Source organism: Equus asinus, chromosome X, assembly GCF_041296235.1.
Source record: "Equus asinus isolate D_3611 breed Donkey chromosome X, EquAss-T2T_v2, whole genome shotgun sequence".
NCBI lineage: Eukaryota > Metazoa > Chordata > Mammalia > Perissodactyla > Equidae > Equus > Equus asinus.
Genome location: NC_091820.1, coordinates 1,433,532 through 1,461,485, shown reverse-complemented (window position 1 = coordinate 1,461,485; position 27,954 = coordinate 1,433,532). Strand labels below are relative to the sequence as shown.

General features: G+C 46.3%; 1 protein-coding gene across 1 annotated transcript; it reads left to right on the top strand.

Moving 5' to 3' along the window:
- The first annotated feature begins 1 nt into the window (after position 1).
- On the top strand, positions 2-27,954 carry MXRA5 (matrix remodeling associated 5). Its single transcript, XM_014864344.3, has 7 exons — positions 2-195; positions 2,444-2,659; positions 9,668-9,797; positions 10,018-10,408; positions 12,769-17,730; positions 20,523-21,423; positions 24,944-27,954. The coding sequence occupies exons 1-7, from the start codon at positions 149-151 to the stop codon at positions 26,850-26,852; spliced, it is 8,556 nt and encodes a 2,851-aa protein (XP_014719830.3). The 5' UTR covers positions 2-148; the 3' UTR covers positions 26,853-27,954.

Sequence of the window (27,954 nt, the reverse complement as noted above, 5' to 3'; positions counted from 1 at the left end):
GGACTCGGGGAAGTCTCTCGGCGACCGTAATAAAAGGGCGCCGGCTCGCCCTGCCGCGCTGGGAAGCCGTGCTGCCGCGCCCCCGGCCCCAGGAAGGGCATGGCCCCGGCGGACCCCCGGCGGTGACTTGCGCGCCCCGGCCCAGTGGATGCTCCGGGCGCACCGCTCCCGTTTTTGGCGGCTTCCGAAGGACAGGTGAGCACCGAGGGCAGCCTGGGCACCCGGGAGAGGGGGTGGCGGGGGAGATACTGGTTCTGTCTGCAACGGGTGAAAGGAATTGGGGGTGGCCAAGGGAAGACCACGGGGTGACAGCAAAGAGGCATCTTGAAGTGCTTCCAGGCACTGTGTTAAGGAGCTGAGGGGCCAGTTACCATTCAGGAGGGAAGCTGATGGAATTTTGAGGGACGATGCTTTGAATAGGTCTAATGAACTCCCGACCCTTTCTCCCTTCGTCCTTCCTCCCTCTCCCTAGCGGCCTGTCGCTCATCCTCCCCTGGTTTCTAGCGAGCCACCAAGGGGATCCCCAAGTGAAAGCGATCCCGCTCTTGCGTTGGTGGGGAAAACACGGTTGCGGATCCTCCTCCCTATTCCTCGGGCTCCGGGGTACTGAGGGTCTCCTCCCCCTCCTTGTCCTCCTCCTCCCCTGGAAAGGGGAAGACCGAAGGCCCCGCCGAGGGCTGAGCCGCACGGAAGCTGGAGAAGTCATCATCTGGGAGAGACGGCGTTTGGTGTCGGGGTCCCGGCAGCGGGGACCCGCGGGGCAACCCGAGCCGCGTTCCGGGAAAGCTTGTAATTCACCGCGCCGCCGGCGGGGCACGTCGGAGCGGGCGCTGGAAGGTGGCCAGGGGCGCAGGGCCTCGCGCCCGGCCGCTGCAGATTGTCCGCCTCCAGGGGGGCGAACGCGCACTGCCTCGCGACCCCCGCCCTGCTGCCTGGGGTTCCCCCTGGCAGCCCTGCAGGCTCAGGGTGGGTTCCCTTACAGCCCCAGGACTAGGGTTCCCTGGGGCGCGTTCCTTTGGTCTCCGGGGAGGACCTGGGTGGGAGGCAGGACGGAGGGCGAAGGCTGGGGAGGACGCATGGGGATGCTGGGGCCAGGTCTGCCTGCGGGCAAGGGGTTTGGGTCAGGATGCCCTTGGCAGAAGCCCAGAGCCGAGGTCAGGCGCGCAGGCGGGGGCGTGCGAGGCCTGGGCTCAGGCGAGCTGGGGAACTGCTCGCTGCAAAGCTTTAGGAGCCTGTTCTAGAACGCAGAGGTGGAGCCTGAACTTGCTTTCTGCAAAGTTGCCTGCATCGTCAGCTCTTTATGGGCGACTGAAAGGCGAGATGCACACGGGTTTAAGAAAGTATCCATTTCGAGGTCATGGAAAGGATGGAAAAGCTACGGACTGGGGATGTGTCTATGCTGTATGAGCGGATGTCGAGTTTGTTATTAGCGGTGAGCGCTTGCCCAGAGCAGGGACGAAGGCAGAGGCGCGTTTCTCTATTGTACGCTTTGCTGTCCACGCGTATTCCTATTTGTAAATAAACTTCATTCAAGAGATGACAAAAATATGAGATGATGAAGGCATGACGAATGCGTGAAAAAAATAATCACTGACGTTCTGAAAGAGGTAGCTGATGAAACCTAATATTTGAAATATCTGACCATTCCCCCCCCTTTTTTTTTGTAAACTCCTTGATCTTTTTTGTGTGTGTGAACATATTTCATCAGGCTGTTCCTATCCTCTTTATCAAACGGCAGATTTTACAGAGGTTTTCGCAAACTTCCCCCTGCTAAACAAGGATACTGGACTGTAGCAACACTTTGGTCCTTCCCAGAAAAAAATTAAGTGTAGTAAACAGACCCACAAATAATGGATTAAATTTCGCTTTAGTGAACGCTTTTGAAGCACTTTAAGAAGATATAATGAAAACTTAAGGAATGTCATTAAAAGAAGGAAGTAATCCTAATCATAGCGACTTTCTTTAGAAGTTTTTTATTCAAATATATGCAGTGTCTATGGCTCAGAATTAACATTGGGGGCAGGCACATAATTATATTTTTATTATTTATTTTATTATTATAGAAACGGAAATGTACCTCTCCTTCTGTCTCTATGTATATATATGTATATACATATATATGCAAATACACGTGCATATGTATTTGGGTGTCTCTGTGTGTGTGTGTGTTCTGTACTTTCTCTCATAACATAACGAGACTTCCAAATTGTCGTATCGAAGTCAGGAATTAAGGCTCTGTTCTATAGTAACCATTAAAGTTAACAGCGAACGATTAAGACAATAAGTTTTGTGTTTCCTGACTCAAACATTTTGTGTCGTGAAAATAAATCATTTGAAGTCTTGGGAAGCTTAAAACCAGTATGCTCCATTCCAATAAAATTTGCTGAAAATAAGGGATTGCGACCTGATACTAAGTGAATCCCGTTTTGTGGTTCCACAACAGGTGTTCCAGGATGAGGCACCCCGACAAGATGCCAACGCGGGCGCACTGGCGAGTACTCTCCGTGGTGCTGATTCTGGTCTGGGGACATCCTCCAGCGGCACTCGCCTGCCCTCACCCTTGCGCCTGCTATGTTCCCAGCGAGGTCCACTGCACGTTTCGCTCCTTGGCTTCCGTGCCAGCTGGAATTTCTAAACATGTGGAAAGAATCAATTTGGGGTTTGTACCACATTCTTACTGAAAAACTTTGGCCTCTTTGCCTGCATGTTTATTCGCTTTTCCGTATATGTATGTGCATCTACATAAGTGCAAATGGATACTCCTTTATGTGTTGTTCCATCTAGCGTTACGTACTTCCATAGGGGCAGAATCCAGGTGACAGTTTTTAACTATACTAAATGCGATCCTTTTGGGATATTATCTAAATTCATCCATTGGCTGCAACTGCTATCATAAAGTTTAATAGCCACGTGTCATGAACAACTTAAGTTTGTTGAGAAATTTCCCTCGATAACAATTCTTAAATATATAGCAGATACGAATGCATATGACACACATGTAAATATACGGATATTGTTTAAACAGACCAGGAAATATTAAAAACATTAAATATTTTTATTTAAAAATAATAAAAAGAATAAATGGGACATCTCTGACCTTTTGCAAGTTATCTGGATGATGTAATTGTGACTTTGACACAATAAAAGAGTTCTTTCGGATGCCTATTAAAATATTAATATGTTTTCAAGAGATGAATTTCTGCAGCATCCCAGACAGAATTTTTATATTTTTAAATTTTGTTTTATATACATAAATATTAGTTGCTATGAATTACAGGTACTCGTGTACAGTTTTAATAGTAGACAATCATTTGGACTTCTTCAACGAAATATATTAGCTATTGCCTCTCTCTCTTTTTTTTTTTAAGACTGGCACCTGAGCTAACATCTGTTGCCAATCTTCTTTCTTCCTCCTCTTCTTCTCTTTCTCCATCTCCTTCTCTTTCTTCTTCTTCTTCTCCTCCTCTCCAAAGCCCCCTAGTAGTATATTTTAGCTGTATATTTTAGCTGTAGGTCCTTCTGGTTGTGCTATGTGGGATTCTGCCTTAGCATGGCCTGACAAGCCGTGCCATGTTGGCACCCAGGATCTGAACCAGCGAAACCCTGGGCTGCCAAAGTGGAGTGTGCGAACTTAACCACTTGGCCATGGGGCCAACCCCTTCAACAAAATATATTTGCTATTTTCCACCATCTAGAAGACACTAAAATAATGTAGGGTTGATGAATATCCACTAAGGGGACATTGTAGTAAAATGAGATGGCCAAACCAAAGTCAATGAACAAAGAATTGTACATGTGCCTAGAAACCTTAGCTTACAGAGTTAAATGTTTTTATTGCATTTATTGTCTATAAAGCCCAGTAGCAGAATAAGAAAATGTGAAGTTGAGACAATAAGATAGAAACTTCACTAATCCAAGGCAATAAACAACAAAATAGTCTTCTCAATAAAATCTTGGAATACCGTATGACTTGACTAACTAAACTCAACTGCAATGATGATAGCTCCATCGGGAAAACAATCTGGCTTTGCCAAAAGAGGGAATATTAATCATTAAACCAGTTTCCTTTTTTTGTACAATCTACAATTATAATTTATTGGGACAAACCACTTGCCTAGTGGAAGAAAGAGATAAGGAAGGGGAACTCGAGCTGACTGGAATCAGGATTGCATGAGCTATGCCAAGTTTGTAGACAGGAAAATGAGCACGTCTATGATTTCCCTTCTTTCTCGCACCTCCTGGTGTGCAAAATGGCTCTGTCTTGGGATGGATCCATTTACGAATCATTTTTAGCATGTTGTCCCACTTGCTAGCATTAACCACCTGATCCCTCAAACTTGAGCTCTTGTCAGGGCACAGAGTTGGGGGTACTGTCAGACAAGCTTTGGAGGAGCCCCCTGGAAAGTGTGGGAATGGGAGTGCTCCAGGAGAACTGGTTTCTGCTGCAGCTCCTGCGTGAACCATGAGTGCACTCCTGTCGTGTGATGGGGGTCTGAGCTGGCAGGTTGGACTTGAGTGGATAAGATCTGCATGCATCCCCCCCAAAAGATTAACTGGGAGGTGGTTTTAGACTGGCGACACTGATAGACTATTTTTTGTCAAGCTATTTGCATCTCATTGACAGTTTCTGGGATGTTTTTCTTCCATCCACTTTTAAATTGAAGTATTTTGTAAGAGTGGAACTTAACTAACCTCTCAATTAGAACATAGCTTCTGGCGGTTTCATTTCAAACAACTAATGATAAAAACAGTGAATTATGGTGTCCTAAAGTCTTTGCCACTAGAACAAAGCAACGATGCTTCCTTCTCCTTCAGATGCCAATAATCTCTTGGGATGAGTTTGTGTAATAGTAAAGATAAAAGAAAAACCACTGAGGAATAGTTTCACTGAACCAATATATATTACTTCCATCTGGCTTAATTTGGAACATGAATCCATGTGCCACAGTTCTAAATTACACTTTTAATATTATAACACTGTTTCTGAAAATCAGTCTCAAAGTAGATAATGAGACTGGCAACGTGTATTTTGTTGGAAAAAAAAGAAACAAGAGCCATGTCTAATATATATAGAACTTGGGCTCAGATTTGTCTTTTTGGAGTCTGGAGAGAGTATAAAACTCTCAAGGAATGAGAGATTTTTGGCAGAGCACAAAACACATTTTTCATTCCCACACAGATGTTTTTAGGGTTCTCAGTTAGCATTGAAAGAGAAAGCTCCTGTTTCCTGTTTGGCCAGCCCCAAAGCTTTTTAAAAAATTGCTTTCCAGATATTTTTGAGTAAACCAAAAATATCATCCACTTAGCATCTGATTTATAGACCGTTAAAGATTTTCTTCCCTTTAATTAAAAGACCAGTTTTGATGACATCTGTCTGGAACTTCCCAAATGCCCATACTGCTCTTTTTTATTTAAAATTTTGCTTTGGGATACTAATTGCTATTCATGAAGTAGTTTTACATATATTTCTTTTTTTATTGAGATATAATTGACATAGAGCTTTATATCAGCTTCAGGTGTACAACAGATTGATTCAATATTTGTATGTATTGCAAAATGATCATATATTTCTGATATAAAAAATCACTTCATTTAGGTGGTTATGTAGTCAGTTATTGTCAATCAACAGGTGAGGAAGATGCTCTGGAGAAGAGCGTAAGTGGGCTCTGTCCAGGGTCATTTCAGTCTCCCATCAGATTCTCTTCCTTGAGTACCACACCAATTTCCCCATCTTCCTGCTGGTTTTCAGATGGATGCAAAGAGGATTCATCCACACCCACTGGGTGCTGTGAGGGAAGAAAGTGCCTCCTCTACTTGGCATTTAGGCAATTCCCTTGACTTTGTCTGTCCACCAAAAGTCTCGCCTTTCTTAGCTCTGCCACCAACAACACCTCCATCTGTAGCTTTTGATGGCTCTTAAAAACAAGCACCAAGAAGATGCTATAGTAAGACAGCTTCCTGAGATGATACATCTCCATCAAGGGCCTTGGGGGGATTTATTTAGGTGTGGAAAGAGTTCATGTTCCTCTGTACTCAACTATCTTCCTTCCCTTCACCTTCTCCACCTTGGTGTCCACGATTATAGTTGAATGCCAAGTTGGAAGTGAGAATTTTTGGCTACAAAGACAGGAGAGGAAGCCCTGGTGAGCATCGCACACCCTTAGGCTAAAATGTCCTGAGGAAGAGCAAACTCTTTCTGACCCATTTTAGAAGTTGAGCCTCTGACCCCCATCTCCTCCATCTCAAGATCTGCCTCCTCCTTCTGGCTTCTCTACTCTTCTTTCCCTTTGGCGTCTTCTCAGGTGATCTTATTAATTCCCAGTGCTTTGCTCCATTAGTCAGTTGGCCAAGGTCTCCTGAATGTGCACATCTTGGGTCTCTGTCTCAGTCCTGAGTACCACCCTCACCTTGGATTCTCACAAACACCTTCAAGATCACAAGACAAATATAACCTTGAATGATTTCCCCCACACCCATCGTTCTCCATCTCAGCCAATGGCACAATCCACCCATTTACTCACATCCAGGTAGAAGTCGTTCCTGTGATCTTTTCCTTGTTTGCAATTCCATCACTCAGTAAAGCCTGTTGGCTCTTCCTCCAAGCACCTCTGGAAGCTCTCCATGTACTTTTATCTCCACTGTCTCTACCTTAGCTAGGGACACCAGCACCTCCTTGGGATTCACTCCATCTCCTGTTTCCTCTCTTATCCATCTCCAACCCATTCTCCATGTAGTGGCCAGCATTGTTGTTTTAACACATAACTTAGTTCATGTCACTCCCCTCCTTAAAACCCTCAAGTGCTTCCCATTGAATCTGGAACCAAAAAAAGCCACACTCCTTCCCATGTCCTCCCAGCTTCTAGATTACCTGGTGCCTGCCAAGCATGCCTACCTCACATGAGACCATTCTCCACCTTACTTACTGTTTCTAGACAAACCTCAAGCTCCAAGAAATGGAAAAGAGTTTAAATGTTGCCATAAATTCCCATTTCCCAGACAGATTTAATTGTAGATTCCTAAATAATGATAGATGAATGAGGCAGCACATCAGCCCACAGGCTATTCCATCTTTGGTTGGAGCAGGATTTCTGAACGTCAGCATAATTGACATTTGGGACACAATTTCCATTTTGGACAGGATAATTCCTTGTTGTGGGGGTTGTCCTGTTCTTTGAAAGATGTTCAGCAGCATTCTTGAGCAGCAGAGAATGCCATGTCATCCAGAAGAGAGATGCTCTGTATAATCATCCATTGACTACATGACAACTCAAAATGATGAATAGAAGATAGGATTATGTTTTGCTATATTTTCCCCTTGCACTATTTTGAATCCCTGCAGCATTATCCTAATAAGATGGGATGCGTTTCATTCCATCACCTTTTCCCACTAGATGCCAGTAATACGCTCCCCCTTAGTTGTGGTCACCCAAAATGACCCCAGATATTGCCAAATGTCTCCTAGAGGCAAAATCACCCCGTTCAAGACCACTACTGTAGATAGATAGATGATAGGTAGATAAATGATAGGTAGATGATAGATACCTGATAGATGCATGATAGATAGAAGATAGAGGATACATGATTGATAGATGATAGGTAGATAGAGAGATAGATAGATAGATAGATAGATAGACAGACAGATAATAGATAGCTAGGTAGATAGACAAACCAACAGACAGAATCTCTCATGCTAAGGCAGTTTCCAAAACTCGGCACTCTTGATATTTGGGGCTGGATAATTCTTTGTGGTGGGGGCTGTCCTGCACACTGTAGGATGTTCAGCAGCATCCCTGGTCTCCAACCATTAGATGCTAGTAACACTCTCCTACCCATTTGTGACATTCAAAAATGTCTGCAGACATTGTCCAGTACCCATGGCGGGCTATCTGTTAACTCTCTAAGATGTTTGCTGTTTGCCTTAGAGTTAGGGATCATGTGCCATCTTTGTGTCCCTTGGACTTGCTGAAGAAGTCCTGCTCTTGCCTCTGCTTTAGGGCACTTTCACTTGATTTGTTCTCTGCTGAGTCCTCTAATCAGTGTTTCCTAACTATGCCAATTCTTCTTAGTATTTTATCTCTTGTCACTGCTAAATAGAGCAGAGTAAGCTGACAAGACACTGGAGCAAAGCATTAAAGAGGAGGAGCAGGCAATGCCATGTCATCCAGAAGAGAGACACTCTATATAATCATCCATTGACGACACGACTCAAAATGATGAACAGGACATAGGATTATGTTCTACCATATTTTTCCCTGCACCATTTTGAATCCCTCTAGCATTATTCTAATAAGATGGGACGCATTTCATTCCATCCCGTGTTTTCTTTGCACAAGTTGGTCTTATAAAAGAATGCAATGATTAAAGTTGTTCTTCCAAGAGCTTGAAGCAACCAAGGTGAGTGGTTTGGGTGTTGGAGATTATTTTTCCCACACTCAAGAATTTAGAGTTGAAAGGTGCTTCCTAAGACTGGCTCTTAGGGGAGGAATTACCCAGATGTTGACTTGGAGGTTGGGGTCTGGGTTTCGGCACACATGTGTTTATAAGGAAGTTATACTTGGCTAGCACATGATGCATTTAGCTATAAGGTTGTCACCTGCATTTTCTACACATCTATTATCTTCTCTTTTTTTTGGTGAGGAAGATTTGCTCTGAGCTAACGTCTGTTGCCAATCTTCCTCTTTTTATTTTTTGCTTGAGAAAGGTTGGCCCTGAGCTAACATCTGTGCCAATCTTCCTGTTCTGTATGTGGGTCACTGGCACAGCGTGGCTCGACAAGTGGTGTAGATCGATGCCTGAGATCTGAACTGACAGGACCCCAAAGCAGAGCATGTTGGATTTAACCACTATGCCATGGGGCTGAGCCCTCTATTTCCTTTTATTTAGGTACTAAGGAGAAGCAATAAACAGTGTGAAGCTAAATGCATTATATTTCAGCTGACATGAGGTCACAGTCCTCCAACAGAGCAAGGCACAGATTCTCCCTTGTTTTATAATCCGTTCTCCATGGATTAACATTGAGGATTCCCTTGTGCCGTGAATAACGAAGCAATGAGGAATTTCCAGATTGGTCAAGGAAGCATCTTTGCCAATGTATATGCAAAAACCAAGACCAAAAAGCACCAAAATGTTTACAGATAACTTAGATAATCCATTGGAAATGACAACTTGTCCCTGTGGAATAAGAATCCATGTTTGGCTGTCAGCATTTTCACTTGGTCCTTTAGACCAGAGGACTCTCCCTCTCTTGTTATATGCAAAGCTCCCTCTGATGTTGTGTGTTTCTTTTCATTCATGCTGGCCACGTGTCATTCATCATTACTGCAACTTCAGAGTGAAATTTCCAACAAGGCCGATTGGACCAGCTTCCTTTAGAATTCTAACTCCTCCTAGTTTCCCTAAAAAGGCCTCTAATTACACTAGCATATTCCAAGTCAAAAGGCCCAGCCAATATTCCTTAATTGAATGAAAGCTAATAAAAAGGGTCAGTTTTCTTTTGACCCTAGAAATGATCAAGGGCACAAAGAGATGAATGTGCTTTGGGACTGACACCAATCCGACCTCAGAACCAACATTTTGCTAAGTGGGTCCTGGGCTGGCTGGGGAATCTTTCCCAGATGGGATTTATGTATTCACCATTTCTTTTTCTAATTATTATTTTTTTTTTTAGATTTAATAGTATACAGGCTTTGTCAAAAACCTCATTTGCGGGACTGACCAAGTTGGAACTGCTTATGATTCATGGCAACAACATCCCCAGCATCCCTGATGGGGCTTTAAGAGACCTCAGCTCTCTACAGGTAAACCCTGGCATTTATGAGCATCACTAATTGCAGCTTCTACCACCAGTAATGAATAGTAGAGGTGATATAATGCTCCCTAATGATTAATAAAATTGCCATGTTGTTTTTACTTTGAAAACAAGTTTAATGTCATTACGCTCCTGCCCTTTGTTCTGTTTTTCCCTGGTTGTGGCTTTTTAAATTATAAACAGGATTTTCCAACCTTCTGTCTTTGCAGGTTTTCAAGTTCAGCTACAACAAGCTTCGAGTAATCACAGGACAGACGCTGCAGGGGCTCTGGAGCCTAATGAGGCTACACATTGACCATAACAAGATCGAGTTTATCCACCCACAAGCTTTCAATGGCTTAACATCGCTAAGGCTGCTCCATTTAGAAGGAAACCTGCTCCACCAGCTACACCCCGGCACGTTCTCCACATTCACCTTCCTGGATTATTTCAGACTGTCCACTATAAGACACCTCTACTTAGCAGAGAACATGATTAGAACTCTTCCCACGGGGATGCTCCAGAACATGCCACTTCTGGAGAATCTTTACCTGCATGGGAATCCGTGGTCCTGTGATTGTGACATGAGATGGTTTCTAGAATGGGATGCGAAATCCAAAGGTGAGATGAGATTTGACGTGTCCTCTAGCTACACATTCCTTATCTCCGTGATTCAAATGCATTTTTATTTTTTAGTAAAATTTAAAGTAATAATCATTTAATTGGTTATGTACAGTTGACTGTGGTGGTCGTGGAAGGGATATCTGGAGTGTCATGTTCAACCTTGGGCTGCAGCTAAATGTGGAATTTTCTGTGCATCCACATCCTCTGAGGAAGTATTCAAGGATGCTTGGAAAAAATGAGACGGGAGGTGGCTATGAGATCATTCTCTTATGGATTGGGGAGAGAGACATTCTGCATTGACCCAGAGCACCAAAGAACAGGACCAATGCGTAGAAGTTGTAAGAAAGTAGATTTGATTCAAAATAAGGAAGACTTTTTCCTTTCTTTTTCTTTCTTTACCCGCTTCTCCAAGCCCCATCTTGGAATCCATCCTCAGATCTCATTGAGTTTACCATATCTTGGGTCTCCGTGCTCTTCTCCATCCTCACAGCCACCAGCCTTATGAGGAGTTCCTACACAATGATGCTTCCACCTATGACCCACCCTCCTGCAACGAGCTGGCCCCAGCGTTCCCCTCATGCGCTCAGTTCTGGCCACACTGCTCTCCTTTCTGTTCCTTGCACTTTCCAACTCAATGGCGTCAGACTTGCTCAACCTTCCTTCCAAGAATACTTTCCTGCTAGATGTTCAAGGGGCTGGCCTCTTCTCAGCATTCAGGTCTTTGTTAAAAGATCACCTCCTCTGAGAGGTCTTGCTGTCCTCAATTTCTACTTAGCCTCTTAAGCCTGTGTCCATCTAGGAACGTCCAGCACACCCACCTTATGTCACAATTTGATGGGAGTGCTTTCAGCTGCCAGGCTGCTTTCCTCCATGGATTCATTGAAGGACCCAGGTGCTTCCATCTGTGGCTCCATCTTATATTTGGCATCAGATTTGCTTAATCAGGCAATGGATGAGTAAAGACAGATGTATACTCACTTCTTAATAGTCTTAGCTAGACAACACACTTGTCGCCTCCATTCATATTGCATTGGTGGGAACTAGTTCCCAAACCCCTCTGGATGCAAGAGGGGCTGAAAATCCATTTAGATAGTCATTTCCAAGGAGTAAGGCTACACCATGGAAATGAAACCATAAAGCTTGGGCAGAGAGCCATCTTCGATATTCTGGACATACATGGGTGTGTCTTTGTGTGTGCGTGTGCATACATGTTTGTCTGGTGTATGTGTACATTTGTGTGTATGTGTTGGGGGAGGTATGTGAAACAATCATATTTGCATTTTGAGGTGTTTACTCTTAAATTCACATGGAGAAGTGTGTTCATGGAAGCAAAAGGAATTATAGTGAAACCAATTAGGAAGTTTATAATACTCCAAGTCATAGATGATGGCGCTTTGACTGGTGTATTCTCAGTGGGAATAGGAAGAAGTGGGAAGATGCCAAGAGGGCTGTCAAAAAGCATTCCTAGTCTTCTAGTTTCCCCAACAAGAGAGATTATGGTACGACTGAATGATATAGAAAAGGCATGAGGATCTAGGTTTTGAGCAGGGAGAAAACATAATTTGGTTCTGTCGATGTCAGTTCAAGGAGCCTTTGTGACCTCTAAATAGACATGTCAAGTAGGGAAGTGAGTGTGGAACTCCTAAGGGTTTGCTTGGACTGCAGAAGCACATATGGGAGTCATCACTGGCTAATGCATGGTAATGGAAACCATGCATGTGGGCGAGGACTCTGATGGGGCAGAGCAAGAAGGAAAAAGACTTAGACCAAGTCAAAGAATGCTCCATCACTAACGAGTTGGGCAGAGAAGGAGGAAACAGTGAAAGAGACTGAGCGGTGGCCAGAAAAAGAGAAAATTCTGGAGGATTTGATGTCCAGGAAGCCAAGAACAGAATATGAATCCAAAAAGTAAACACTGCCTGAAATGAAAAATTACAGCAAGAGAAAAAAATGATAAGAGGTAGATATGATGTGATTCATCTCAAAAGATGATCCTTTTATCCAGAAATATTTTCATGAGTTGCAATTATTTATGTAGATTCTTCTGGACCTTTATTGAAGGAAAATTGTACAGGGTATGTGATAGAGTTTTTTAACTTAGAAACATTTTTAAAAAGTACTTATTATCCATTGTCAAGTGGTTATAAAGTGCAGGTTAGTTACCACACACTGTGCTGAATTGATTTAAGGTTATAAGTGTTGCCACAGAGGCAAAGTGAGTGAGGTATTAAAAGCATTACAGAAACACGCCCAGGTGATAAAGATGTAAACAAAAGCTTTAAGCTCTGGCCATGTGTAAGGCTTGTCATTCTTTGGTTCATTAACTTACAGCATGTTTCTTTGATTATTTGTCTTAGGGATTCTGAAGTGTAAGAAAGACAAAGCCTACGAAGGTGGTCAGTTATGTGCCATGTGCTCCAGTCCCAAGAAGATGTACAAACAAGAGATTCACAAACTGAAGGACATCACTTGTCAGAAGCCTTCCATAGAGTCCCCTCTGAGACAGAACAGGAGTCTTGAGGAAGAGCAGGACCAAGAGGAGGACAGCGACAGCCAGCTCTCCCTGGAAGGGTTCCAATTCCCGCCATGGAACATCTCTTTGAACATGACTGATGAGCACCAGAACACAGTGAACTTGGTTTGTGACATCAGGAAGCCAATGGATGTGTACAAAATTCACCTGAACCAAACGGATCCTCAAGAGATTGAGATAAATGCAACAGTTGCCTTGGACTTTGAGTGTCCGATGACCCGGGAAAACTATGAAAAGCTGTGGAAACTGATCGCCTATTATAGTGAGGTTCCTGTTAAGCTGCACCGAGAACTCACGCTCGGCGCAGATCCCAAAGTCAGCTACCAATACAGGCAAGATGCTGATGATGATGCTCTTTACTACACTGGCGTCAGAGCCCATATTCTTGCAGAACCAGAATGGGTCATGCAGCCGTCCATAGATATCCAGCTGAACCGACGTCAGAGTACGGCCAAAAAGGTGTTCCTCTCCTATTCTTCCCACTATTCTTTAACAATGGCTGCCAAAGATGCAAGGCAGTCTCGGAGCAGAAGCTGGGTGATGATCGAGCCGAGCGGAGCCGTGCAAAGAGCTCAGACTGTCTTGGAAGGGAGTCCGTGCCAGCTGAGCTGCAACGTAAAGGCTTCTGAGAGTCCATCCATATTCTGGGTGCTCCCCGATGGCTCTGTCCTGAAAGCACCCATGGAGGACCAGGACAGCAAGTTCTCCATCCTCACCAGTGGCTGGCTGAAGATCAAGTCAACAGATCAGTTGGACTCTGGTTTGTACCGGTGCATTGCTCAGGTGAGGGAAGAAATGGACCAAATGGTGTACAGGGTTCTCGTGCAGCCACCTGCCACTCAGCCACCTGATAGCCATACAGTAACTATTCAGAAGAACCCAGGGGAATCAGTGATGTTGCCTTGTACTGCGCTGGCAATACCTGAAGCCCGGCTTAGCTGGATTCTTCCAAACAAAAGGATAATTAATGATTTGGCTAACACATCAGATGCGTACATGTTGGCAAATGGAACTCTTTCCATCCCAAAGGTCCAGGTCAGTGACAGTGGTCACTACAGATGTGTGGCCGTCAACCAGCAAGGGGTAGATCATTTCACTGTGGGAGTCACAGTGAGTAAGAAAGGATCTGGCAGGTCATCAAAAAGAGGCAGACGCCCAGGTGGGAAGGCTCGTTCCAGAGGGAGAGGAGATGTCGTGGAGGACGAAGGGGGCTCAGGCATGGGAGATGAAGATAACACTTCCAGGACAGTCCTACATCCAAAGGACCAAGAGATGTACATCAAAACAAAGGATGATGCCACCACTGGAGGTAAGAAAACTAAGAAAGGGAGAAGAAAACTGAAACTCTGGAAGAATTCTGAAAAGGAACCAGAGACAAACATCGCAGAGGGTCGCAGAGTGTTCGAGTCCAGACGAAGGATCAATATGGCTAGCAAACAAATTAATCCAGAGCACTGGGCAGATATTTTAGCCAGAGTGCGTGGGAAAAACCTCCCTAAGGGAACAGAAGTCCCCCGGGGCGTTAAAACCACCACTCCTCCATCAGTGAGTCCAGAAGAAACACCTCTTTTGCCTGTTCTTCCTCCCCCCTCAATATGGCCTGTGCAGACCACAACCAGTGCTGAAGAATCCTCAGCAGATATGTCTTTATTGGGTGAGGAAGAGCTGGTTTCCAGTACCGTTTCCTCAACCGAGATGCCACTAGAACATGGCCACGATGGAGTAATTCTTACTGAACCCAAAGTGACAAGCATGCACCTGGAGGAACTCACTGATGATGAATTTTCTGAGAAGACTGACGACACGTTTCCGACCGACATTGGCTCAAACTGGGCTACAGTCACTACACTGATATCTGCGCCTTACGAATCTTCTCCTACTCCACAGACCCTGGACACAGTCTATGAAGAGCCCACCAATGAAAACACAGCCACAGAGGGCTGGTCTACCCCAGATGTTGGAGCCATGTCAGAGCCTACATCAAATGAGTATGAGTCTCCGTTAGATGCCACCTCCTTAGCTGAGTCTGAGACTGTGCCATACGTGTACCCAGATTGGGAGACTAATTCACGACCTAATGAAGATAAGATGAATGAACTGACCTCCACACACTTGACTCCAACCCCTACCATGTGGGTTGCTGACTCTAAGACATCTGAGCCATTTGAAGACCTCATTTTAGAAGAACCAGGTGTCCCCACACAAGTCCCTCTACAGGAACAAACAGACAACTCCCAGCTTGTGAAAGGTAGTTTAGGCACTCAAGGCAATTTACTGATTAAAAAGAGCACAGAGGAGAATTTTCAGATACAATGGGAAGGAGATATGCTAGAGAGAGACCCCACAAACTCCAGAAGTCCTGAGAGTAAGAGACAGGGCGTCGAATTCACCACTCTGCGTGACTCCACACTGGGAGTGACAGACAGCAAAGCTCTCTTCAAGCATCCTGGGGAAACCACACTTGGCTCTCTGTTTGACAAGGATACCTCCACAGTAGCAGTGATGATGCCAACCCAAAAGCCCACTTCACCATCAGTGCTGACCACTCACCCTTCTCGAAAGAGACAGAAGGGAAGGAAAAGATTACACCCCGACAGATTCCGACACCGGCATAAACAAACTCTGCCCACAACTCCCGCCCCAACGGAGACTTTCTTGACTCGACCAACTCAAGTACCTGAGGTGAAGATTCCATACCAAGTGGAGAGTTTGCTGGTTCCCACGTCTTGGGTTGATAGCACAGTTGGCACCCCAAAGCAGGTGGAAATGGGGAAGGATGCAGAACCAGTATCCAAAGGACCATCAAGAAGGAAACATGGGAAGAGGCCAAATAAACATCGGTCTTCTACTTCTACGGTGAGGTCTCAACCTTCTGTGTCCAATTCCAATCCTTCTCCAGAAAGTCAACATAACAACGTTGTTAACCCCAGTACGGACACCGTACTTTTATCTACAATGGCTTCTCTGAGAACTGGGGCCCCACGTGAGATAACTAGAAAGGAAGATTATATAACAAGCACAAAAGTACATTTATCTCATGATAAATTGCAAGAGACAATTCCAGTCACATATAAACCCGTGTTAGGTGAAAAGGAAAGTAAGAATGATGGTGTCACCAACATCAATGACCATACCACTGACAGTTTAGTCCCTGGTAAGTTCGTCACTGATGCTGTATCACCTTCTGGCTTCAAGGTCTCCACTGTGGGAGAATTTCAGGGAGAATTCTCTCCTTCCCGCTCTCCAGGAACGCCAAGCTGGAATCCCCCAAAGGCAGCCCAGCCTAGAGGGCTGCAGACAGACACACCTGTCACCAGCTCTTGGGAAACATTTACAGACACACCTTTTTTTAAAGAGTCAGAGGATCCAGATTTTCCTTCCGAGTTTTCACCTTCTGTTGCAGTCTCGACACTATTTCAGGTTGCGTCAACTACTCTCTCTAGCATGAAAGCAGAGTCGTCTTCAGGGAAGGCAGAAACCACCTTCGGTGGTCAGGATCATCAGGAAACCAGTCCAGCTGAAATTGGACCACAGAATATCATCTCTACTCCTGCCCCCAGGAAGGAGCCAGCATCCTCAGTCCCCGCCACGACTCTCGTGTCTTTGGCAGAAACCACCACGAAGCCCATGCCTCTTACTTCAAGAACATCCCCAACATCAACAGGCTCCAAGGAAAAAATTTTCTTGAATTATGTGGGGATCTCGGAAACCAAAACACCCCCAGTGAATAATGAGGGAACTCAGCATATATGGAGGCCTAATGAATTATCCACCCCATCTTCCAACCAGGACCAATTTAACTTAACTCCCAAGCAGGAGTTAGAAAAGGAAGCATTTGATAGGAGGACCAAGGACATTCTTCCTCGCGGCCCAGATAGTCAGCATCAGGATGGGAGAGTCCAAGTTTTCCGTCAACCAGCCAGAGTTCCTGCCAAACCTATCCCACCAAGAGGGACAGTGAGGCCACCATATGTGGCCACACAAGCCTCCTCTGGATACATTGTAACTGTCCAGCCCCCTCGTCACTTCACCAACAAACCAGAAATAATTGCCTATCCTTCAAGGGTTTTGCCAAAGAATAAACACTTTACGACCCCAACGTTATCAAGTACAACAACCCCTGTTGTTCTGTGGCACAGGCCCAAACCTGGCATTCCTAGTAAGTTAACCGACCAAGGAACTGACCGATTTAACGGCAACTCCAAAGTCGTTGGAAATAACAACATCCTTGATCTCAGAGACTCTGTTGGCAAGCCTCCAAGTTCAAGAGTTCCTCATTATCCCCATGGAAGATTCCCTTTCTTTTTCAACAAAACTCTTTCTTTCCCACAATTGGGAGTTACTCTGAAGCCCCAGATACCCACTTCTCCTGCCCCAGTGATGAGAGAGAGAAAAGTCAACCCAGCTCCCTACAATAGGATACATTCTCAGAGCATCATCCACGTGGACTTTGGACCCCCCGCCCCTCCATTATTGCACCCTCCCCGGACCACGGCACCACCCTCCATGAACTTACAGAACATCCCTCTGGTCTACTCCACCCGGAGCTCCATCCCCATCGTGACATCTTCTGGCCAGCCCTCCAGAAGCTTTCATCAGAGTAGCTCAAAGCTCTTCTCTCCTGTAGGACCACCTGCATCCAAATTCTGGACGCTTGGGGAAAAGCCCCAAATTATCACCAAATTCCCTCAGACTGTGTCCATCACTGCAGAGACAGATGCTATGATCCCATGTGAGGCAACAGGGAAACCCAAGCCTTTCATTACCTGGACAAAAGTTTCCACAGGTAGGGCGCTTAAGCATCTGTGTTTTAACTGGGGCTTGTGTAGGAGGAGGTTGTCTGAGTCTGTGGCCCCGGGCAGAACCAGAGATTCTGGGAAAAGGCCAAGTTCATGGGATGGGAAAGAACTCCTGAAAACTTAGATACAAGCACGTTCCTTTATAGGGACAGGAAATAAGGACCTAGAATAGATGTACGATTTTAATGGGGCCATGGAAACATGTCACAGGCTCTTTGGATAGGGAACAACCTAGGCTTAGGAATATATCAGCTTCTTATCTTCTTCTAGTGAGGTCCAGTGCAAAAGTCTTCCACACTCCTGTTGGCAGGGAGTGGGGCTGAGGGGAAGTGTGCAAATTCCCCTTGTCCTTCCACTGGCTTGAAAGGTAACTGCAGCCTTGTCTGAGCCCATCAGGGATTTCTTTGATTTCAACCTAGAGACACAGTTGTTTTCATTTGCTTAGGCTGCCATAGCAAAGGACCACACGCTGGGTGCCTTAAACCTCAAACATTGATGGTCTCACAGTCCTGGAGGCGGGAAGTCCGAGATGAAGGTGTGAGCAGGGCTGGTTCCTCCTGAGGCCTCTCTCCTTGGCATGTGGACACCATCTTCTCCCCGTGTCCTCACATGGTCGTCCCTCTGTCCCTCTGTGTGTCTGTGTCCTCATCTTCTCTTCTTATAAGGACACCAGTCCTCTTGGATCAGGACCCACCCTAATGACCTCATTTTACCTTAATCCCCTCTTTAAAGACCCATCTCCAAATACAGTCACCTTCTGAGGTCCTGGGAATTAAGACTTCAACATGTGAATTTTGGGGGTGATACAACTCAGCCCATGCAATAGTCTATACATTGGTCTATATTTGGAATCCTGGGAAGCTCAGAGAGCACTCAAATTCATAAACATGACCATCTCCTTTGTTTGAGTGGCAAAACAATTTCTAGGTGACAGAAGAAAGTAAAATCTAAAAAGCTACAACCTCTCCACAAAAGAAAGGCTCTCCCTGCTCCTCCTTCTCTTTACTTCCCTCTCAACACAGCTGGATCCTTCAGGCCTGGATTCTGACCTGAGGGTTTTTTTTTTTTTTTCCATTTGGTCTCCCTTTTGGTAATACAGGAATGATTTATGCTGATAGCCCTTGGGAGAGCTGGGCATTGTTTGCTCAGGTTTATCTCACAAATGTTGGATGTGTTCCAAAGGTTAGCAGAGGCTCTGAGTATAGCGAAATGACTGACTTCTTTGATCTGTAACCATCTGATGTCAGATGTTTCTGTAATGATTTAATAAGGAATTTTGCTTCAAGTAACAAGTGGAGAAGACCACAGGGTTTTCATTCTAAAAGTATCGTGCCTTTGAAGGAAAGCACATTCCTCTACTGGGAAATCCCATTTATATTCATCCTTAGGGTCTTCCACACCTTGTGCCCTTTCTGAGCATCGCTGGACCACAGCCCCTCACTAGACATTCATGCAAATTCTCCTACATTGTCAAGACTCAGCTTCTACTCCCGGCTGTAGCAGAAGAGCTTGTCAGAACTAAATGAGTAGCCCGTGATGGAAGCACGGACCAAGAAATCCAGTATGCGGGAGCAGAAGGGAGGACTCAAAATCAGAGTTTTCCAGTTTTTAAATATAGGATTTATTGTTCAGGTATGGTGAGGCCAACAGATCAGGAGATGACTGCCATTGAAAACATAGTTTTCTCCTCACAGTTCCCAAGAGGACGGGGCATGCTATGCCATACAGGGCCACACAGGGAGGCAGCAGGGCTGGTCAGGAGGCAGAGGGAGAGACAGGAAAATGTGGACAAGAACCTTTATTGTAGTTTCTGCAGGAAGGAATAGGTGAGGCAGAGTAGCTGTAGGACTGGCTGAGTTGAATAATATCAGTGGCCTGTGAGGCATAGGGACTGTCCCTAGTTGTCCGGTACCTGGTCCTGGGGAGACGACAGGAGGCAGATGGTGGTGTGCACTGTGAGAGCACCATAGTGCAGGTGGCTGGAAGTGCGGGCTCTGGATTGGTCGGTTTGTGTTTGCAAGGTGCATCCTTTGCTCTCTCTAGGAATTGGCTATCCCTGGGAGGGCCAGTCCCTCCAGTGTCAGCAAGACCCAAGATGTCAAAGTATCAGAAACTCTTGGTTAATACAATCCCTGACTGTGGCAGAGCCCCTAGAAGGCAAGATAGAAAACATTGGTGGTATAGAGAGTGGGAAGAAAGAGGGGCACATGCCCCCTGGCTGTAGTGGTGGGGATGTCAAGTGCTGTTTGGAAAAATGACTTAGTGCTCAGTTCATCCAGACTGGGCAGAGAATGACCCGCTCAATCTAGTTGTCTTGTTGGACTCAAGAGGCTGTCTGGGCAGAGGTGGATGGTGACTGCAAGCTTGGGGTGTCCCTGCAACCAACTTGGAGACCTCAGGAGGTCAACCTGCACCAGTGAGGCAGGGGCTGACCCAATGGGGGCTGCGTCTACAGTAACTGAAGTGAACGAGGAGGCCAGCTTGAGAGGGCCTGGAGCTCATGAGGGCTTCCAGAACCTTCCATGAAACCCATGGTGGCTGCCCTTTGCTTGAAGGTGGCGTACGCCCTGATTCTGGGATTGGTGTAAGAGTCAAGAAGGGTGAAAAAAATGTTCTCTCTTCCCCACATTGGAGGTGGAGGTGGTTGGGGGGCAAGTCTTTGCTTTTGCTGTTTAGGACACAAAGAGGAGAACTGATTACCTAACTAACAATCCTTGTTTGGGCCTATGGAAAGGGCACATTTAGGTTGAACCTGATGGTACGTATTTTCGATTTCCAGGAGCTATTATGACCCCGAACACCAGAGTACAACGGTTCGAAGTCCTCAAGAATGGCACCTTCGTCATCCGGAAGGTACAGGTGCAGGACCGTGGCCAGTACATGTGCACAGCCAAAAACTTGCACGGTGTCGACAGGATGGTGGTCCTGCTGTCTGTCACCGTGCAGCAGCCCCAAATCCTAGCCTCCCACTACCAGGACGTCACCGTCTACCTGGGAGACACAATTGCCATGGAGTGTCTAGCCAAGGGCACCCCAGCCCCCCAAATCTCCTGGATTTTCCCTGACGGGAGGGTGTGGCAGACCGTGTCCCCAGTGGAGGGTAGGGTCACACTTCACGAAAACCGCACCCTGTCCATCAAAGAGGCTTCCTTCTCAGACAGAGGTGTCTACAAGTGCGTGGCCAGCAACCCAGCCGGGGCGGACAGCCTGGCCATTCGCCTCCACGTGGCCGCCCTGCCTCCGGTCATCCACCAGGAGAAGACGGAGAACATCTCGCTGCCCCCAGGGCTCAGCATCCACATCCACTGCACAGCCAAGGCCGCGCCCCTGCCCAGCGTGCGCTGGGTGCTCAGGGATGGGACCCAGATCCGCCCTTCGCAGTTCATCAACGGGAACTTGTTTGTCTTCCCCAACGGGACGCTCTACATCCGCAACCTGGCGCCCAAGGACAGCGGGCGCTACGAGTGTGTGGCTGCCAACCTGGTGGGCTCGGCGCGCAGGACGGTCCAGCTGACCGTGCAGCGCGCAGCGGCCAATGCTCGCATCACCGGGACCTCTCCGCAGAGGACCGACGTCCGCTACGGCGGGACCCTCCGGCTGGACTGCAGCGCCTCGGGGGACCCCTGGCCACGCATCCTCTGGAGACTCCCGTCCAAGAGGATGATCGACGCACTCTTCAGGTATGTGGTGCTCCTGCTTCGCCATCAACCACTGGGCTCCTGCCACCGCCTCCCCTTCGGATGCTGGGAACAGTGTCTTGGGACATCTCTTCATGGAGTGTCCTTGTCTGGGATGAAGATGCACAGACATGCTCCTTATGTGCAGAGGCCAGGGGACACTTTTTCACACAATGCAATCTTGTCTTTATAAATGGGATCCAGAACAAACACCTAGCCTTTCCCCTTCTCCACCCTTCTCTCTCCTACAAAAGAAAAAAACCAAATAACTTTTGTTTTAATGCTTATCTTTGTAATTGTGTTTTAAACGATAGTATTAGGTAAAGCAATTTAGGCTGCTTTCTATTTCTACTATCTAATGCCAACAAAACACACAGACGCTTCATACTTTGTTTTTAAGTGGCATTAGTGAGAGAGTGAAAGGACGTAAAACAAAAAATGTCAAGACATTATTTCAGCCTGAGGGTGGCATATGGGGAATTCTAAAAATGCGTTTTGGCTAGGAAGAAAGTCACCTTCTATTCCAGTGACTTCAATTCCCAGGTATTGGGGGGGAGGGTGATTTTGCCCCCAGGGTACATTTGGCAATGTTTGCAGACATTTTTAGTTGATGTGACTCTGGGAACAGGGGTTCCTACTGGCATCTAGTAGGTGGAGACCAGGGATGCTGCTCAACTCCCTACAATGAACAAGACAGCCCCACCGCACAGAGCGCTCTTGCTCAAATGTCAGTAGGAGTGAGGTTGAGACGCCCTCTCTTAGCATGAAGGACTATCATCTGTCTGTCATCTATCTATCTATCTATCTATCTATCTATCTATCTATCTATCTATATATCTATGTTTCTATCTATATATCTATGTGTCTATCTATCTATCATGTTTATATCTATCATCGATCTATCTGTTTTTATCTATAATCTATCTTTATCTATCTGTCTATCCAAGACAGTAGTTCTTAACTAGAAGATTGTGTTCCCAAGGGACACTCATCAATGTCTGAAGACATTTTTGGTTGGCACAACTGGGGGAGGGGGGTTGCTACTGCCTCATGGGTGGAGACCAGAGATGCTGCTCAATACCCTACAGCACACAGCACAGTTCCCACCACAGAGAATCATCTGGCCCCAAATGTCAACCGTGCTGAGGCTGAGAAACCCTCAACTAGCGGGAGAGACTCTGTCTGTGTATATCTATCTATCCGTCGATCATCTATCTATATATATCCATTCATCCATCTAGCCATCCATCTCTATCTGTCTGTCTATCTATCTATCATCTATCTATCTATGGCAGTTTTTCTCAACTAAAGGATTGTACCCCCAGGGAACACTCATCAATGTCTGGAGACATTTTTGGTTGTCACAACTAGTAGGCGAAAAGGTACTCCTGCCTAATGAATATAGACCAGGGATACTGCTCAACATCTCGCAATATACAGGACTCTCCCACCCCTGATAATTATCCACCCCCCATAGTGTCCAGGTTGAGAAACCCTAGGCTAGATCCAAAAGAACCAATATCTCTTTAATAAACATTTCAGCATACAGGGAAGGAGATAATGGTTGGCAACATGGCATCAAAGAAATTCCGCTGGTGCCGTGGTGGAGAAACCCTCACTTAGGATGTGTCTTCAGCATCCACAGCCCAGCAGCTCAGGCAGGAATGCCTCTCCACGTGGCTTCCTCCCCAGGACATGAGCAAAGCCAGCGTTCAAGGGTTCTGCACAGCTGCATCTGGCCTCCCCCGTCTCTTTCCGAAGCAAGGAAAGGACCAAGGCACTTTCCTCACCCCGTATTTTAATGTTAGCTGGCTGGGTGGTGCCCAGTGAACCTTGCACAATCCAGAATACCACGTACCCAATTTTCCCTGGAATATCTTCCAGCTGAGCAGATGTACTGCCATGTGGAGAACTGTTTTCAGTTGATTTTGGCAGGGCTGAGGCAGGGTTGAATGAATGACAGTAAAAGAGTGTCCTTCCAGCATGAATTTGAGCCATTCAATTCGTACCTCCCTGTAAATTATTGTCTCTGTGGCTTCATTCTTACTAAATTCTGACTAATAATCTTCTTAGTAAATAGTAATTAAACCACCCATGTGCGTTTTATAAAAGAGCGGGCTCTTTGCCCTGCCTACACATTGGGACTATTTCAAAATACAGATATTGGAGTTTCAATTCTTGAAGTCAGATCCCCCGTGATGCTTATATGCATGTGTATCTTTCAGAGTCGCTCATTTGGTTCTCATTATGACCCAGGCTAGGAATCCCTGTGCTAGAACTTTCAAAATATTTACAAACACAGGCTACTGTATGGATTTTTGGATTCAAACTCCAAGACACATTAAAGTATCTTTGTCTGCTTCACTCCTATTGAATGACCTACCTATTTTTGTTGGCTTGATTCTCACTCATGGCCAACAAAACAGTTTGTTTGATCATTGTTCATAGTAGCTTTTATTAACCATAATCATGTTATCATGTGGAATTCAATCACAGGCAGACTTTTTGTTTTTTAGATCTATGATGAAATTCCAGACATGCTATTCGAATAATGCAGTGTTTAGGAAATATTTCGAGATGAAAATTCAACGGCTTCCCCTGATGCCACCTCTATACATTATGTGCAACTTAGATTTTCAATCTGGATACTTTTAAAGTAGGAACTTCCCAAATCTTTTCACCCCATTGGTCAAAACATCACTTCTGAATTGCCCCAGGGCACCCTCATATTGATAAAAATATCACATGCATAGTGAAGGTCTTTCAAAGCACTGTTTGCATGTTGCCCCTTTACGTTGAAAGACTTTTTAAATATTAACTTGGAAGTGCACGGGCTTAGGTCCAACAGTTGTCATTTCCTGCAGAGGAATGGGATGCCAGCATTGGGGTGCTAGCTGGCAAATGCCATTCAGCTCTGGTTACAGATTCAAGGGGAAGAAGCCTTTACACTGACATTGCCACATTTGGAAGAATTCAATTTTAGCATCGAAACTCTGGGTATAACCACCATTACAACATCCATCGTATAACTACTTTGCTGCCCATTACCTCATAATGAAATGCAATATTATAAAACATCGTCGAGAGTAAAAATAGCATTTGGAGCATTTTGTTCAGGAAGCACTTTGTCTCCTTATAAGGTTAGCTCAATTCATTCTCTCTCTGTCTGTAGCATCTTACCTGATTTTCTCATTACAATAAGCTCTGCGTTAACCGCCATGCAAATACTCGATCCACACACTCCCACACTAGCACGGCTGAAGTCCTCGACTGCTTTTCACATCCTGGAGTCAGTGGCCAGCCAAAGGTCAGACTCAACCAGAGAATTCTTATTTGCGGTAAATATACCCTTTCCGCACTTGGACGCAGTCCCCCCAGGCTGCAAAAACCATCTGACATTTTGCAATAACAGTCGCCTGTCCTGATCATTCTCAGCACATGTTTTATTTCATTCCTATGACCTACAGCTGGGGTAGAGCACTGGGCAGACTGACATCTTATTCTTTTCCTTTTTCTCCAACAGTTTTGATACCAGAATCAAGGTGTTTGCCAATGGGACCCTGGTGGTGAAATCCGTCACAGACAAAGATGCCGGGGACTACCTGTGCGTCGCCCGGAACAAGGTTGGTGATGACTTTGTCGTGCTCAAGGTGAATGTCGTCATGAAACCAGCCAAGATCGAGCATAAAGAGGAGAACGACCACAGGGTGTTCTATGGGAGTGATCTGAAGGTTGACTGCGTGGCCACCGGGCTTCCCTACCCCGAGATCTCTTGGAGCCTCCCTGATGGGAGCCTGGTCAACTCCTTCATGCAGTCGGATGACAGTGGTGGGCGTACCAAGCGCTATGTGGTGTTCAACAACGGGACTCTCTACTTCAACGAAGTAGGCATGCGAGAGGAAGGGGACTACATCTGCTTTGCGGAAAACCAGGTGGGGAAGGATGAGATGAGAGTACGTGTCAAGGTGGTGACCGAGCCCGCCGCCATCCGGAATAAGACATACTCTGTGGTCCAGGTCCCCTATGGGGATGTGGTCACTGTAGCATGTGAGGCCAAGGGGGAGCCCACACCCAGGGTGACGTGGCTTTCTCCAACCAATAGGCTGATCCCCACATCCTCGGATAAGTATCAGATATATCAGGATGGCACTCTCCTTATCCAGAAAGCTCAGCGGTCAGACAGTGGCAACTACACCTGCGTGGTCAGGAACAGTGCCGGGGAGGACAGGAAAATGGTCTGGATCCACGTCAATGTCCAGTCGCCCAAGATCAACGGGAACCCTGACGCCATCACCACCGTGCGGGAGATTGCCGCCGGGGGGAGTCGGAAACTCATTGACTGCCAAGCAGAAGGCATCCCCACGCCAAGAGTGCTGTGGGCCTTTCCCGAGGGCGTGGTTCTGCCAGCTCCCTACTATGGGAACCGGATCACTATCCATCGCAACGGCACCCTGGACATCAGGAGTCTGAGGAAGAGCGACTCCGTGCAGCTTGCGTGCATTGGCCGCAATGAGGGGGGTGAAGCCAGGTTGATTGTCCAGCTCACGGTCTTGGAGCCAGTGGAGAAGCCCATCTTCCATGACCCCGTCAGTGAGAAGATTACCGCCATGGCCGGCCACACCATCAGCCTCAACTGCTCAGCCGCGGGGACCCCAACACCCACGCTGCTGTGGGTCCTTCCCAATGGGACGGAGCTCCAGAGTGGCCAGCAGCTACAGAGATTCTACCACAAGGGCGACGGCATGCTGCACATCAGCGGTCTCTCCTCCATCGATGCCGGGGCCTACCGCTGCGTGGCCCGCAACTCCGCGGGCTACACCGAGAGGCTGGTCTCTCTGAAGGTGGGGCTGAAACCCGAAATGAGCAAGCAGTACCACAATCTGGTGAGCATCATCAACGGCGAGACCCTGCAGCTGCAATGCCTCCCTCCAGGGGGCCGGGAGGCACGCTTCTCATGGACGCTCCCCAACGGCATGGTCCTGGAGGGCCCCCAAGCACGAGGACGCTTTTCCCTTGGGGAAAATGGCACCCTCACCGTGCGCGACGCCTCAGTGTTTGACAGGGGCACCTACGTGTGCAAGGCGGACACGGAGTATGGCCCTTCTGTCACGAACTTCCCAGTTATTGTGATCGCATATCCTCCCCGGATCACCAGCGAGCCAACGCCCGTCATCTACACCCGGCCCGGGAATACCGTCAAGATGAACTGCATGGCCATGGGGATTCCCAAAGCTGAAATCACCTGGGAGCTGCCTGACAAATCGCATCTGACTGCCGGGGCACAGGCCCGTCTGTATGGGAACAGGTTCCTTCACCCACAAGGATCATTAACCATCCAGCAGGCCACACAGAGAGACGCCGGCTTCTACAAGTGCACCGCGAAGAATATCCTGGGCCGTGACTCCAAAACAACTTACATCCACGTCTACTGAAACACTTCCCGGAGAACGTGGACTCCACGGTCGTTGCTTAGGACCTTAGAACAAAGCCTCCTTTGCAAGGAAAGCCGGGGCAGAGATTCAGAGCCCTAAAAAGATGTGTCACGGGCGTGGTGGCGCCCCCTATGGGATTCAGGTTCACGTTGACTTTGACCTATGCTTGTTGGCGAAAGGAAGCAATCAGACATTGGAAAGAGGGGTCTGCCTCTCTGGGGACTTTCTTTTCTATTTCCAGGATGCCATGCGCTCTTGTCTGGCGTTTCACAGACATGGGCACAAATCTGTGTTGCAAATAGCACCCTGATGCTTTAATGAGCATCTGTAGGATCCCTAAGGAGCAGTCACTGAAAATAAACATAGAGATTAACTGTGCCTTGCCACCCTGTTGAAGATGCACCACCTAGTTAACCCATTGCTGTTTTAACATGATAGAACATTCTAGAATGAGTACCCATCTTTCAGTTATTGCCTCTGTCACTTCAAAACTCCAATTTGCCCAGTAAGGGCTTAGAACCAGAGTGATCGATCTTTTTTTTTTGTAATGTACAAGTTGCATACAATACAGCTACCATTTTATATGAAAGAACTCTTTTTCCCTGGAACTCACTTTTTTAATAGTTATATATATATATATATATTTCTTTCTAATCAGACGATGAGACTGGAAAGAGAAAGAAATACTTTCTGTCTCGTTAAGAAATAATAAATTATTGGTCTTTACAAGACTTGGATACATTAAAGCAGGCATGGAAATGCAATTATAAAAACATTCGTCCCCAACTTCCTTCAAATTCAGTAACTGCTATTATATTACCATTCACAGGAACCCCACAGGGAGGGAGGCTGGAATCTTGGATTTCCTTGTTTATGAAGTTTATCTTGAGAGCTGTGGTAGGGGGAGAGGAGAGAAAGGAGAGAGCTAAGTCATCACCCCACAGAATGAATCCAGAGCCTTCCAGAAAAGTCCAGAAACATCTCTCTCCCTGTCAGTTTGTGCCCACAGAAAGTAGGAGACCTGTCATTTCCATGACTGCTTTACTGTATTTTTAAGGTCAATATAATGTACATTTGATAATAAAATACTATTTTCCAAACA

Excerpts from the sequence above, each read along its gene's own strand:
- MXRA5 (XM_014864344.3), top strand. The coding sequence starts at position 149 with ATGCTCCGGGCGCACCGCTCCCGTTTTTGGCGGCTTCCGAAGGACAG. Across the intron at positions 9,798-10,017 it reads GAGACCTCAGCTCTCTACAG|GTTTTCAAGTTCAGCTACAA; the intron begins GTAAACCCTGGC and ends CTGTCTTTGCAG. Across the intron at positions 10,409-12,768 it reads ATGGGATGCGAAATCCAAAG|GGATTCTGAAGTGTAAGAAA; the intron begins GTGAGATGAGAT and ends TATTTGTCTTAG.